The sequence below is a fragment of the Brachyistius frenatus genome, unplaced genomic scaffold (assembly GCF_029030835.1).
Source record: "Brachyistius frenatus isolate BFR_SWC_R1_liver_20210118 unplaced genomic scaffold, ASM2903083v1 Contig_4, whole genome shotgun sequence".
Taxonomy (NCBI): domain Eukaryota; kingdom Metazoa; phylum Chordata; class Actinopteri; family Embiotocidae; genus Brachyistius; species Brachyistius frenatus.
Genome location: NW_027210603.1, coordinates 5,346,910 through 5,361,318, shown reverse-complemented (window position 1 = coordinate 5,361,318; position 14,409 = coordinate 5,346,910). Strand labels below are relative to the sequence as shown.

The 14,409-nt window shown below is 42.7% G+C and overlaps 3 protein-coding genes across 5 annotated transcripts in view; 1 reads left to right on the top strand and 2 right to left on the bottom strand.

Annotated features, from left to right (window-relative positions):
• The window catches only part of rhobtb3 (Rho related BTB domain containing 3), a 21,368-nt gene extending 16,033 nt beyond the window's left edge, over window positions 1-5,335 (bottom strand). The window contains exons 1-5 of the mRNA XM_069712164.1: window positions 4,914-5,335; window positions 4,320-4,551; window positions 3,262-3,454; window positions 828-985; window positions 382-490 (exon numbers count right to left, since the gene is read on the bottom strand). Coding sequence (XP_069568265.1) covers window positions 382-490; window positions 828-985; window positions 3,262-3,454; window positions 4,320-4,551; window positions 4,914-4,915 — 694 coding nt within the window. The 5' untranslated portion in view covers window positions 4,916-5,335. The remainder of the gene's footprint in view (window positions 1-381; window positions 491-827; window positions 986-3,261; window positions 3,455-4,319; window positions 4,552-4,913) is intronic.
• On the top strand, window positions 4,520-14,409 carry nudt2 (nudix (nucleoside diphosphate linked moiety X)-type motif 2). Of its 3 annotated transcripts, XM_069712126.1 has the most exons (4): window positions 4,520-4,600; window positions 12,157-12,295; window positions 13,330-13,460; window positions 13,591-14,409. In XM_069712126.1, exons 3-4 carry the CDS (start codon window positions 13,334-13,336, stop codon window positions 13,911-13,913), a joined length of 450 nt encoding a protein of 149 aa, XP_069568227.1. In that variant the 5' UTR covers window positions 4,520-4,600; window positions 12,157-12,295; window positions 13,330-13,333; the 3' UTR covers window positions 13,914-14,409. The 3 variants fall into 3 exon arrangements, with proteins under 3 accessions (XP_069568227.1, XP_069568216.1, XP_069568205.1); XM_069712115.1 differs by lacking the exon at window positions 4,520-4,600 and having other exon boundaries at window positions 12,163-12,271; XM_069712104.1 differs by lacking the exons at window positions 4,520-4,600; window positions 12,157-12,295 and adding an exon at window positions 12,298-12,371.
• rfesd (Rieske (Fe-S) domain containing) lies at window positions 6,923-9,498 on the bottom strand. Its single transcript, XM_069712138.1, has 4 exons — window positions 9,445-9,498; window positions 8,305-8,479; window positions 7,963-7,997; window positions 6,923-7,657 (listed from the first exon to the last, which is right to left on the bottom strand). The coding sequence occupies exons 2-4, from the start codon at window positions 8,459-8,461 to the stop codon at window positions 7,361-7,363; spliced, it is 489 nt and encodes a 162-aa protein (XP_069568239.1). The 5' UTR covers window positions 8,462-8,479; window positions 9,445-9,498; the 3' UTR covers window positions 6,923-7,360.

The window sequence follows — 14,409 nt, the reverse complement described above, 5'->3', positions numbered from 1 at the left end:
GAGTATAAAATTGATTCAAACGTCATTGAATAAAAGTAGTCTACCTCGCTCTTTGTCTCTCATCTTATTTCCAGTTTGGAACAGAGAATATTGATCCAGATAAAACCTTTGTGCTCAGCTGTTTTTATGGCTTCGTAAGCTCAGGAAGAAACAATGCAGTCAGTCCATTGAATGTTCTTTGAACACCATAAAAAAATAACAATTTAAAGAAACTTTAATTACTTTTAGCATTAAAATCAAATTTGCAATAAAAAGAAATAATTAAATACAAACAAAAATACAAAAAGTTAAAAGATTGTGCATATAGGAATGAACAAGACATGAATACATGCCACTTAGAATTAAGGCAGCATCACTCAAATGCCGTAGTATTCCTCTGACCTGGTTGCTCCAAGTGAGGGGGACGAAGCTCATTCACTTTATTTCCTCGCCTCTTCTCTGGCCTCTCTTTGGCTTTGTGTTTCAGACACTGAATCATGAAGTACTCCAGCTGAACAATACAGAAATACACACGTTAGTTCAAGTGCACGGTGCACAAATAGTGATGTTACATCATCAATTCTTTGCTTTGGATATAACTTCCCTGGGAAGATAAACCTGCCATTCTCTCCACAACCTATGTGGAAGTGCAAAGTTAATCTAGTTTAACAGAAATGCATGTAATTGCTGCTTGTTGCGATTCAAGCACTAAAATACTTTTTGTGATAAAAAAAAAATGCTGGTTTCCTTGAGGGGATGCGGAGTGAAAAAGCACACTCAGCATCAAATAAACTTAAGAGCTTATTCAAAACGAGAGGCTTTGATTCCTGTGTTGCGTCATCACTTACCACGCTGCCAAAGTAGCGACCCACAAAGACGTGGTTGAGAGAAGGCAACTCCAGATAGGTGGCCCCCAGGTCCCGGGACAGCTGCAGACCTTCGCTGTGAGGCACACAGCTGCTCCAGTCAGACGCACACAATGGACACGTACAAGGAGGGCCTTCGTCTGAACACAGAGGGGAATTCAACTCTAAGATGAAGTAATGCATACTGTATTTGCAACTTAATCTAATAAATAATTTATGAGGGTACTGGAGATGCAGTGTGTGAGTTATTGATATTAGATTATGCTTTTTAGGAAGCATGAATCTCGTATGAATTGGAGACCTAATACTGACAATACTGACGCCATGTTTGATTGAATGAGCAGTGCAGGACCACCATACAGTAAATAGAAAGGAATAACGTGTCCTTTACACTTGGAAAAATGAACAACATCCTTACTGCTAATGTCCATACTCGACATGGATCAATACATATTGTACACAGAAGTGGGACAAAAAATCTGGACACTGCACTGCATACTGTAGCTCTCAACACATTTAACATTGTGATGTAAAAGGGAGCTTCGTCTGTAAGCACAGTATTGTCCTGTATATATAATCACACCCATCCCTCAGATGACTATGATTATAATGGTCAAAAGTCATTCTACTCCCTGTTAGTCAAAGCACACTGTCTGATACTCCCTACGGAGACAGGCCATGCAAAGCCTCGAAAATGTCATACAAGGACATATTGAATCTGCTACATCTCAAATAACCAGTGAGTAACAATGCACTGTATTGTTTTTGTCTTAAAACACGTTTGTAAAAATGTTGTGTTGCTTGTCAAAAGGACTAACTTAAAGACTGTTGATGTGAAGAACAGAACACAAAATATGCCAATTGAATTGAAATAGAAGACATAATTCACAAAACAGAACACTCAAAACAGATGCAGCCATTCAGTATGTGGTTTTATGGTGTGGACTCGCCCTGCATACTTTTTCAAGTTTGTGAAGTTGTAATTTCATGGTTTTTCTTAGGCAATTTTACTTTCTGAAATGAGAAATATTGCAACTTCCAGGCTGCAGTTTTTACATTTTCAGCAAGTCTGCAGGAGGGCAAAAAGGAATACTGTACAACTACGTATGAATAAGACCATTTAAATGTGTAAAATCTCTGCAGCGGTACGCTTACAAGGACCAGCTGTACTGTGGCATGTGTGCACGGGGACAGAAAATTCGGGGGATTATCTTGACGGAAGAAAAGCGAAAAAGAGTACAGAAAGACTGCACTTAGGAGCGGAGAGAAAGACGGGATGAAAAATACATACAGCCAAGTGCTGGGGCATTGATAAATCAAACTGCTAATAACCTACAGGCATGACACGGAGCTAAGCTCAGTGAGTGTGTGTATGTGAGTGAGTGTGGCGGAAGGAAGAAGAGAGTGTGTGTGAACGTCTGACAGGCGGTGACTTGGCATATCAGTGGTGTGTTTGTGCGTGTGAGGGTGTGTGCGTGTGTGCCCTTGGATAAATCTGTCTGTGCTCCCCGTCCCTCGTTCATCGCTGGTTTAATGGCTGCATTAATGCACGTATGGTAGCCCTCTCTCTGCCACAGCTGTGCCTTAGGTGGTTTAAAGTCGAGCAGCAGGAAGTGCTCCGAGCTCAGCCGTCATTCTCTGCAGTCATGAGGGGATGGCATGAAAATACTCACAGCAGCCACAAACAAAAACAGAAACAAGGACTCTGGTCTACAGCACTCCCTCCTCTCCTCTTCCTCTTTCCAGCAAAGACTTGACTTTCTCTGTGATCATCCTGCAGCGGAGCTCTGACAGGTTCTCGGAGTATGTTGAGCAGGAAAGCTAAAAATACAAGCTGGTGCATTTGATGGGCTTGTTTAAAGAGTCGGGATCCAACACGGGGTCAGTGTGTCTACAAAAAGACACACAGCCTCACTGAGGTGCCGTCATACTGTGCATTAATGCCCATGTGTTAAGCAGCCTCCATAAGGCTACAGCCATGTGCCCTAATCCTGCTCAAGGAACATAGTTGTGGTGAGCTATGACAATTAACTTTTGTCTACTCGCTAAGCCTCTATTGGCCCAAAAGTCTAAACTTGATGTTTGGCTCTGCTGTCAGCTCACATGAGGAGATTTAATCATGAGCATCCTCCTCATTGCTGGGAGGACACGCTAGAGGACACAAGACTCAGACAGTGATCTCACTCGCCCAACAAGAAGAACACAATACTGTCCTGAAAACAAAATCAACACCTGAGGCAACAGTAAACTGACAGTACAGTGGCTGAAAGCGGCGAACATTTTGGTTCCTTTCAAGCGCCACTGTTCAAATACAACAATGACAAATTGTTAGCGCAACCATCAGTTGGCAAGGCGCTGCTGGCAAAACTAAACTCACTCCAGCTCTGACAAAAGCACAAAACAAAGGCGCGCTCACCATTCAACCGTGCTCCAACAGCAACAAGGATGACAGGCACACCCCAGTGCCTCAGGAGCGGGCGGAGCCTCGGGGCGTAGCCGTTCCTGACCTGCTGGAAGGCCAGCTTGTCAGTGACTGAATATTTGATGACCAGGATGTCCGCCTGCTCGAGAACTTTCCGTACACTGGCCCAGTCGCTGTCCAACAGGTCCTAGTGAGGTGAGAAAAGGAATTTGGCTGTAAACAGAGGAAGGTCAGAGGAGGACAGAAAGGAGGAATGCAGTTTGCAGAGTTGTCTGCATACACCATGAACCTTACCTCACATAACCCAAACTCTTCCCTTTAGTATAAATAGCTCAGTGTAGCTGGCTCTTGGGACTTTGCCCCGAAGGACCTGTGTCAGGGAAGCTGCTCTAAATCAACCTGATTCAACTGGTTAGGCAGGAAAAAAACACTTCAAAAAGCTTAGAGCAATTTGAATAAAGACGGACAAAGAATTAGACTGACAGAGTTTCCCCAGCAACACCCCTGACGGGGTTCGACAGCCAGATAATAGGACGCAAACAGAGCTGCTACAAAATCCTAACAGGGCTTTCATTTCAAATTCATACGCTATTAAGAACAAAAGTTCTTTCATCAGGTTCTTTTTTGTGCAGTGCATGTTAAAATAGCTTTCTCCTAAGAATAGAGATGTTTTTATAAAGCCTGCAATCAGCGCCGGAAGGCAACACACTTGGAATTTGAAATGTTGTACGTCTTTTGAGAAACAGAAGCAGATCGGAAAGTAAACAGCAGTGAAGTGACGCACACTCTCTCACAATGACAATGCTCTGGCAAGAAGATACCACTTTTACATGGTGTTTTGCAATCTTGGCCTGTCTTCCTCTGTAAATCAAGTCTGATCTGGCATCACATAAACTGAGATGATCGTCAAGATGTAAATGAAGGAGAAAGGGAGTGATAACAACACCCAAAATGACTCTTTAAGATCCTGAACAAGAAAAAATGAGCAAGGCATATTTGAACTGAATCGTGCAGGTTTCTCTGCTCACCCAAACACACCACCCGTCACTTACCCAGCTGGGACAATCCCGAACCACCACAGTGACATCCCCAAACACACGTGATGTGTACTCCATGAATGCCGGGTTATGCATGCTGCTCTCCAGGTCGCACGGTCCCACCAGCGCTCCGTGACCCAGGTAGCTCCACAGTAAGCCTCCCTGCAGCTGCCCCTGGCCCATGATCTCCTCCCCGGACCCGACTCCTCCGGGGCACTCGCTGCCCAGAGCCACGATGTGGATGGACCTGCAAGCCAGACAACTCGTGGTTGAGAGTGAATGGAGGCATCACACAGGTAGATGATGTTCCAGATGATGTTGCACCGAGGAAGCGGAGGCACATCTCGTTGCACTGGAGCTTATTATTCATGTCTATTACGGACAGTGCATCACTGTTATGGCACTGAAAATGACTGAGAAGAAGCTCACCAAGGCCCGTATTACACCCGAGTGGGTTTTATGGTTCAATAAATCACAGTTAGAGAAATATTTTCTTGTTGTATTTGTAAGCTGTCAGGCATTGACAAAAACATAAATAGGCTTAGGCATGCAACCAGGTGCCCCTTGTCCTCACGTCTCTTAATGAGTTGCAGCTTCAGAGGAACTTACATTGTGGTCACCGCGGTTTTGTTCCGCTGCTCTACGCTATGAAGCCCGTTTCCCCTCGCGGTGCGTTCCCGCGCCAGTCTGCAGTCAGGCTCGCTTTTCCGCAATGAGCCGCGGCTCGGCTCCGTCGTTAATCCCTCTCATCGGTGGCTGGCCCCCCGTGAGCCCGGCTGCAGGGGAGTTTCGCAGTCACTGGCATTTCCCTGTCTCGTTAGTCATTCATAAAAGCGGAGCCCGATACCGTCCCGAACCGACCGCAGAGAGGCGCACCGGACAGCCCAACCCGCGGAGCAGCAGTGTGTCAACAGCAGCGCCCATGGGCAGCCACTGCGCTAACAGACAAACAAGTTGTCGGGCGGTAGGAAACACCGTTAACGAGCAGGAGAGCGCAGCCTCGCGCCTCGGTGTGTCCACACTGTATAAATGACGTGGGCGGATAAAACAAAGTCTCCGCGGAGAGAGAACAACTGGAGAGAGAGCGAGAGAGAGAGAGAGAGAGAGAGAGGTCGCGCCTGACTCAGCAACACGCACGCGAGCATACACACGCAGAAGCAGCGCGCGCCAACACACACACATACGCACACCCTCACAGACCACGCTGTTGGTCTACCGCGTTATTTTGCTCACTTAGACATAGTTTCACACCTTGTTGTCTTTTCAAAGCTTGACGTTTACTGTTGAGGAAGAAGAGGTTTGACCTGTGCGCAGGTACTAGCTACCCCTGACGTTCAAACACAGACTCCATTATATATGCACTGACACAAAGGTAATTGCCAAACGGTGGGAGCATGGGGTGCAGTGTTAATGATAGTGATAACTAATAGCAAGTGTTAGGCTATTTGCTGACACAGCAAATACATATGTAAAACTTACAATGGCTTTTTGAGGGTGTTTTGTAGTGGGAGTAGTAATGAGATGTACTCCCTCCTGGCCAAACTCCAGGCCCTCTGAAGCTGTTGGAGAGGGAGAATAGACTGGTCCTTAAAGATTTAGTCAGAAACTCTAGTGCCATTCACAACCATGATAAATAATTCATAACATAAAAGTGCAACATGCTGCTTACATGCTGTTGCTCTCCTTCTGGTGCACCAGACACAGTCTTCTTTTTGTGTTGACAAGCAGCCCTCCACTTGACCTATTGCAAATGACCAGCTGCAGATAATGGTCCCCACCTTGTGTCAAGATTCCCAAGTTAACTACAAAATCACATTTTAATATTTAGTGCGTATTGACTCTGTGAGCCTGCTCAGCCTCCTCACTCCATGTAACCCATGGTCCTGTGCATCTCTTGATGGTATTTGAAGCGTCACATAGGCCGAGGCCTTCAGACAGCGCTGAGAGTTTGCTGTGAGCCAACTCCAAACACCAGCATCATTCATGCAGAGAGGAACATTATACCCCACAGCCTGTGCGTTCTCAACCCACGGCATTTGCAGTTTCGGGGCCATGTCACAGTTTCAGCCTGCACTTATACAGAAACAGAGAAGTAATCTGAATGTGACAGGTTGTCTTGACTCTCTACATCTTTTGCATTGTATGTAAAGTATAGGAAAACTATGCAATACATTATTGTTTTTGTCCCTCAGAACCCACACTAACAACCTCAGAAATTCATTAAATGTTCCAACATATATGACTGTAAATAACAAATCTATATTCGTAGGTCTTTTTTCCTTGCTAGGGTAATTTTTCATGTCTCAATCAGATGAAATGTTTTGATCTAGCACTTTTTGGATAGCTAGTTTTAAACATAAGTGTTCACAACACAACCCTCAACATTTCTATAAAACATATACCAGGGGTCATAAGGGGCATGACTTAACAGTACCTGTTCTACACCCCTCATAAAGACATCTGGGGTCCTCCGTAGTTCACTCTTCGCCATCAGGCAAGAAACATCACAACACAAATCTCAAACACTGAAATCTCTGCAGCCTGATATTCATGCTTTTTGATGTTATCTGAGGGAATAAAAAGACAAGCAGCCACTATTGCGGTATGATCTTTATATATTTTACATAAATGATTATCCACTTTAGGACCTTATTGAACAGTGTAAACCTTATCGATTTATTCGTTGTATACATAAAACATGAAGAGTACTGAAATGCAGAGAGATACACCAGTGTGGGGACACAGAAATCCCAATTCACCCATAGAAAAGTATATTTATTGAAGTAGATGAGTTTTTTTTTTTTAAATATATAAATGATCATAAAACAGCAATGTGTTGCCAAACTTTGAAGTGAAACATTTTAATTTTCATGTAAACTATGAGCCATGCAATTCAAAAAATCCAAATGCTCCCAATCTCATTTAAAACAAGACAATTTAAGGCCATCTCTAGCCAGCTTGAAATACAGCACTGAGAGCATGTCTTTAAACATCTAAACTCCTCTTCATACAGTTCTTATGCAATCATTTAGAGGAGATCAGGGTAAGAGAAACTATTATGATGCAATACTCTTGTTACTGTCCTTCAAAGCTCCTGTGGCTCTTGCCACCTTGCCCTTTTCTCCTTGAAAGTAGTCTGACTCAATCCAGTTCTGGTCCTCGGAGAGCTTGACATAGACGTCCCCATTGGTCTCTGTGACCGTGTGGATCCGCTGCTTCACACCCTTGGAGTACCATCTGGGCACAGGCCGTTTCTCCGTGGGGTCGGTGCCCTTGTACAAGCCCTCCCCTTCGGCTAAAGAGATCTTGTACTTGTGCTTCGGACAAATTATGCACAGCTTGCCGTCAAGTTCCTGTGTGTGTATGTGTGGAAAGAAAGTGGGTAAACAACCTCGTGTAGAATTAGTCATTCAGGCCATTTGGCACTACATTAACATTAATGTTATGCAGGTTTAATATCATAATTACAGTATCCCTTTATGACTCAGCCCAGAAGTTTGCTTTAGGCTTTTCAGTACAGATAGAATAACATGTAAAAGCAGTAATGGGATTCAAATTAAAACTTAAAAGTCTTTAACTTAAATAGCATTTTGATGTCTTTCCTCTGGGTCAGACAAAGACACAAGATCTAATCTCTTAAGTCAAATGTAAACCTCACCTCAATGTCTCCATTCTGCAGCATTCCCCCAGCATCTGTTGGGAGGACAGAGGATCAGAGTATTGCAGAATAAGCAAACAGTTTACAGCACACTAACCTTTTGCTGAGTGGACACACTTTCGAGGTGATATGTGCTAAAACGACGTGAGGCACCCCAGTGTTAAATGTCCCATCGCATGATTTCTGTTAGCTGCAACTTCTTTTTTGAGGAAGTCCATAAAAAGAGGCACGTTTTGATCCAGAGTGGACTATATATTACGGTATAAAGTCTAATGATCGGTGATGTAATTATCAGATTTGCAGTCACCATTTACAGTTTTCCACTGGAAAAACAGTACTCACGATAGCAGTAAGAGTCCATGGCATGAAAGACTCCCTGATGGTAGATAATCAATACATCCCGACCCTCTAGTGTTCTGAAAGAGCGCTTCTCTTCAATCAGTTCATTCTTCTTGCCCACAAAATGAAGCCCTCCTTTTGGCTGCTCCTTCTCCGCCATGGCTCTGTAAAATCCTGCCTAAAGGGCAAACAGTAAATATCACAATTTGTCATATTTATCATAAAAAAAAAAAATTACCAGTCAACAATATTAGGTGTAACTTTTCCACCAAAAAGACATTTATGCAGCAAAGTAGTAATGATGTATAGGGTGAGAACTAACACTGAATCCCCACATGGAAAGTGTGCTTTTGGGATTTGTCACTGGGGTTACTACGTTGACGCCTTACACCACAGTTGTTGGCTTAAATCAAGTTCACAACACTTCTGGAAAAATCAAGCAGAATATCTTCACACTGATCAGCTGTATTCCAAACACACAAAGACCTGCAGCATCAATCACCACTAACTGTCTCAGCATCATCATTTGTTAAAGTTATTAAAAGTGAAATAATCATCATCGTAAACCAAAAATCCGTGAAAACCAACACCAGACAATATTTATCGCCTGTCGTGTGTTACCAAAACGAGTCTGATCGAGCGCCCAGTGATTACTGACCGACATGCAGTGACACATATGGGTTAAAGAAAGTGACATAGATTTGGCTGTCATCATTCAGCACAAGCACTGGTTATTCAGAGGCCACAGCGCTACATCATCCCCTTGTGTAATCTCCATGACAGGCAGTGTATACCAAAAATATCTGGACGCAAGTGTGATTCATAGTGGAGTGGAATAATGAGCACTTCAGAGCAGGCTGAGTAAGCACAGTAGTAGTAGCAGCGAAAGTCACATGTCCTGAAGCCTGTGGCTAAAGCTCAGACAGCTGATATGAAGGAAGGAGCTACAGAACAGCAAAATAATTATTTGTCAGTAATTTAAAAAAAAAAAAACATTCCTTAAGTGAGCCTTAAGGGACTATGTGCTAAATTTGTCCAATTACTTCAGATGTATGTTATATCTATCACCTTCTTTATCTGCCTCTCTCTTCCTTTTTGTTTTAAAAAAGAAATAACGCGTATTTTCCACCACTTTGGCTTTACCTTGAAACTCAGCAGTTGTGTCTCCTCCGTCAAGCTGAACAACTGTACTGCTGACAGTTCAGGGTTGCCTGGAAAAGAGGGGCCCATCTCTATTATCTCCAGATGCAAGATGTCTTCAGTTAGCCCAATCTACACACTGTATGTTTCTTATCTGTCTCTCACAGGCACAAGATTTATTTGATTGTGAAGAAAAATGTTTCATAAACCCATTTCTTTAATATGTAATTGAGGGAGATTTCTTTCTCAAATCTTTTTATTGATTTTGTAAATATTTTAGACAGAAAAGAAGAACAGGACTACCCTCAGGAAGTTGGGATATACAATATATCACATTCAACCGTGTGTAGCATGGAGGTAGGATAACTGTGACAAACTGCCACTGAATACAGGAATTACAAATATAACAAGCAAACAAACAAACAAGTAACTCTGAAGAGATGTGGTGTAAAACCGGATTCATGTGGGGGAGATTTCTAGCAGAAATCTAGTGATTTAAGACAAATATATAGCTATTATTATTATTTATTAGGGCATTTAGTTTGATCAGTTCACATGCTTTGTGTCCCTAAAGTTTTATAAGTCCTATCACCATTAACAGCTGTAATAGTCATAGTAATAATTGTGTAAAGTTACAAGGTACATTTTTCCAAATATTGTACCAGAGTACAGGTTTGAGGTACTTGTACTTTACTGGAGTATCTCTATTTTATGCTGCTGTATACCTCTAAATATGTTCTCTTTGGTCCTCTGCTTTATTTGACAGCATAGTTACTTTTAGATTAAGATTTCAATCATATGTTATATTATTTTATATGATATTATCAGTTTCTATAATAATACAGTGCATCCGGAAAGTATTCACAGCGCTTCACTTTTTACACATTTTGTTATGTTACAGCCTTATTCTAAAATGGATTAAATTCATTTTTTTCCTCAAAATTCTACATGCAATATCCCATAATGACAAAGTGAAAATAGTTTGTTTAAAATTTTTGCAAATCTATTAAAAATAAAGAACGAAAATATAACACGTACTTAAGTATTCACAGCCTTTGCTCAATACTTTGTTGAAGCACCTTTGGCAGCAATTACAGCCTCGAGTCTTTTTAAGTATGATGCTACAAGCTTGACACACCTATTCTTGGGCAGTTTCTCCCATTCTTCTTTGCAGGACCTCTCAAGCTCCATCAGGTTGGATGGGGAGTGTCGGTGCACAGCCATTTTCAGATCTCTCCAGAGATGTTCAATCGGGTTCAAGTCTGGGCTCTGCCTGGGCCTCTCAAAGACATTCATAGAGTTGTCCCGAAGCCCCTCCTTTGTTATCTTGGCTGTGTGCTACGGGTCGTTGTCCTGTTGGAAGATAAACCTTCGCCCCAGTCTGAGGTCCAGAGCGCTCTGGAGAAGGTTTTCATCAAGGATGTCTCTGTACATTGCTGCATTCATCTTTCCCTCCATCCTGACTAGTCTCCCAGTTCCTGCTGCTGAAAAACATCCCCACAGCATGATGCTGCTGCCACCACCATGCTTCACCGTAGAGATGGTATTGGCCAGGTGATGAGCCGTGCCTGGTTTCCTCCAAACATGACGCTCGGCATTCAGGCCAAAGAGTTCAATCTTTGTTTCATCAGACCAGAGAATTTAGTTTCTCATGGTCTGACAGTCCTTCAGGTGCCTTTTGGTAAACTCCAGGTGGGCTGTCATGTGCCTTTTACTGAGGAGTGGCTTCCGTCTGGCCACTCTACCATACAGGCCTGCTTGGTGGAGTGCTGCAGAGATGGTTGTCCTTCTGGAAGGTTCTCCTCTCTTCACAGAGCAACGTTGGAGCTCTGTCAGAGTGACCATCGGGTTCTTGGTCACCTCCCTGACTAAGGCCCTTCTCCCCCGATCGCTCAGTTTGGCCGGGCGGCCGACTCTAGGAAGAGTCCTGGTGGTTCCAAACTTCTTCCATTTACAGATGATGGAGGCCACTGTGCTCATTGGGACCTTCAATGCTGCAGACATTTTTCTGTACCCTTCCCCAGATTTGTGCCTCGATACAATCCTGTCTCGGAGGTCTACAGACAATTTTTTGGACTTCATGGCTTGGTTTGTGCTCTGACAAGCACTGTCAACTGTGGGACCTTATATAGACGGTGTGTGTCTTTCCAAATCATGTCCAATCAACTGAATTTACCACAGGTGGACTCCAATCCAGTTGTAGAAACATCTCAAGGATGATCAGTGGAAACAGGATGCACCTGAGCTCAATTTTGAGTGTAATGGCAAAGGCTGTGAATACTTATGTACATGTGATTTTTTTTGTTTTTGATTTTTAATAGATTTGCAAAAATTTCAAAAAAACGTATTTCATGTTGTCATTATGGGGTATTGTGTGTAGAATTTTGAGGGGAAAAATGAATTTAATCCATTTTGGAATAAGGCTAACAAAATGTGGAAAAAGTGAAGCGCTGTGAATACTTTCCGGATGCACTGTACATCATAATAGATCAAAACCACAGTACTATATAAAGCCTTAACAATTAGTCTAAGACCAATTATATATTATAACAGCTAAAAGTATTATTACAATACTATATTATACAGTCTGTAATGTTAATCATACGTAATCATAATATAATAATACATCTGATTATAGTCACGATGAGAACTTTTAGTTTCGATTTTTCTTTTACTGAGTGATTAGACTAAGTCGTTTACCGTGGTGTTGTGCAGACAGGCGGAACCATTTGTGTCAGTCTCCAGCAGGGGCCGGACCCATTTCGTGGTGCAGCACCGACGGCGAGAAACAATACTGCGCCCAATGAAATTTCTGCACTGCGAATAGACAGTAAGTTGCAGACATTTTTTGAAAGTAAGTGGTAAACTACTTATCACCTCTGCATGAAGGATAGAAGAGCAGCTGGTCTGGTGAATGCGAAACATCCACAGTGAGAACAGAAACTACATTAAAAAAAAAACTAAAAAAAACTGGGCAAGTCTGACGTCTGATCTTTGCAAGCAGAGTAGGCTAGCTGTTATTTACACGTCTTTGTGCTAGTAAACCACATTACTGTCTCTGCGGTGTTGTACAAAGTGTACAAACTATAAAAACTCTGCAACAGAACCAGTGATGGAAGTTGTATTGCACAGTATGTCATAACTGATTTTCCGAGTAAAAGGGGCAATTCATTATCTTGATTACATAAGTATATGATCAAAGAAAGAATCCGACCAATAAAAGACTGTTTGTGTTTGATGTATTAATACCAGCTAAATGGTAAAGGATTATCATTTTTTCAGTGCAGAGTTAAGTCTAACTCGAGTCAGAAGCAACACTGCTGGACTTTGCTCGGGCTGCTAAACTCACCAGCAAAGTCTTAAATTAGGCCAGTGTGCTGGGTTTGAACTGAAAAGCCTGCACTCAGCAGCCTGTTAGTCCAAAGGAGCACGCATGACTGAATTTATGCATGTTGAACCTTAAATGCTCTCATCATGGCCAAACGTTTTTGCAATATGTAATAGTACATTTGTGGCCAAATGCACCTTATACATCTTCCACCTGCACATTAATTTACTCTGTTTAATACACATCTGTCATTTCCAAAACATCCTGTAGTACATTTCACTACATGTCAACACGTGTAAATGGATCAAGAAAAGAAACAGGACTTTGTGTATTGTTGGATGCACACAGTTACTATTTAAGGTAAAGTTAGGTTTTCAGGAGTTTCCTTCCTAAGGTGCATTAGTTTGGGGCCTTGGAAAGCATGTCGTGGATGGTCTGTGTTTCTGCTGTTAAAAGAAGAGACTAATACTTTATTTTGCTTTCACACTAGTCAGTAGCTGTCTGGAAATCTGAAACAAAACACAATGCAAACACTGTTTATGTGCACATTTGTTAAACAGGAAGATGGCGCTGCGAGCTTGTGGCTTTATAGTGTTCCGACGCCTTGCCAGCTGCATTCCCCCACCAGACAACATTGAGTATCTCCTCTTGCAGACTTCTTATGGGGAACACCACTGGACCCCACCCAAAGGTGGGTTAAACACATTACATTTATCGATGTAGTTGAAAAAGTAAATACTAATGAACTAAGCTCTGCCAAATTCTGCTCGCATAGTTTTCAATATTTTTCATCCGATTACCTCTAATATGTTCACCATCAGGTCACGTGGACCCAGGTGAGGACGACCTCACCACAGCTCTGAGAGAGACCAAGGAAGAGGCGGGGCTGGGGGCGGAACATCTGCGGGTGATTGACGACTTCATTCAGGAGCTGCACTACGAGGTACGAGGCAGACCCAAAGAGGTGCTGTACTGGCTGGCCGAGCTGAGAGACCCAGGGACGGCCGTGACTCTGTCGGACGAGCACCAGGACTACCGCTGGGCCCGCCTGGAGGAGGCCTGTGCTCTGGCCCAGTACAAAGACCTGCAGGACACACTGAGAGCAGCACACAGACACTTAAAGCCTCAGCAGGACAAACAGTGATGTGTAGACTACACAGAGGGGATGATGAAAGAATGGCATGAGGGACTCTACCTTTCTATGGTAGAAGATCTGTTGTGAAAATACCGCTTCTTCTTTATGTAACTGAATGATTCGGCTGTTGCTGTTTGTTTAAATGTTTTGTCTCTACCGTGCAATCTTACCTAAGGAGTAGATTTCAGCAGGGAGGAAATGAATCAGCACCAGATTCCATCTTTGTTACTGCACAAAAACATTATTATCTGTGTCCTTAAATCTTCTTAGTCATGTGTAATGGGATTAAATACATAAATGATGTTTATCTGAATGTAAATAGGCTGAAATACACCCCCGTAGCACAAAATTGAGAGTATAAAAACAAAACCAAGGAACAAATCCCTTAATTTTGGAGTCCCAAGCAGAATAACTTAGAGGAGGATGTGTTTCACGTGGCCATACGGTTTTATCAGTCTGTAGTTTGAATCAAATTTAGCCAAAATAAAGTTTTGTCCTACCTTTT

What these genes read in the sequence shown, in the direction of transcription:
- rfesd (XM_069712138.1), bottom strand. Translation starts at nt 8,461, where the DNA reads ATGGCGGAGAAGGAGCAGCCAAAAGGAGGGCTTCATTTTGTGGGCAAG. An exon ending in CATGGACTCTTACTGCTATC is followed by an intron (nt 7,998 to 8,304) that starts GTGAGTACTGTT and finishes TCCTCCCAACAG; the next exon opens with ATGCTGGGGGAATGCTGCAG. An exon ending in TGCAGAATGGAGACATTGAG is followed by an intron (nt 7,658 to 7,962) that starts GTGAGGTTTACA and finishes ATACACACACAG; the next exon opens with GAACTTGACGGCAAGCTGTG.
- nudt2 (XM_069712104.1), top strand. Translation starts at nt 12,325, where the DNA reads ATGAAGGATAGAAGAGCAGCTGGTCTGGTGAATGCGAAACATCCACA. An exon ending in GTGAATGCGAAACATCCACA is followed by an intron (nt 12,372 to 13,329) that starts GTGAGAACAGAA and finishes TTTGTTAAACAG; the next exon opens with GAAGATGGCGCTGCGAGCTT. An exon ending in CCACTGGACCCCACCCAAAG is followed by an intron (nt 13,461 to 13,590) that starts GTGGGTTAAACA and finishes GTTCACCATCAG; the next exon opens with GTCACGTGGACCCAGGTGAG.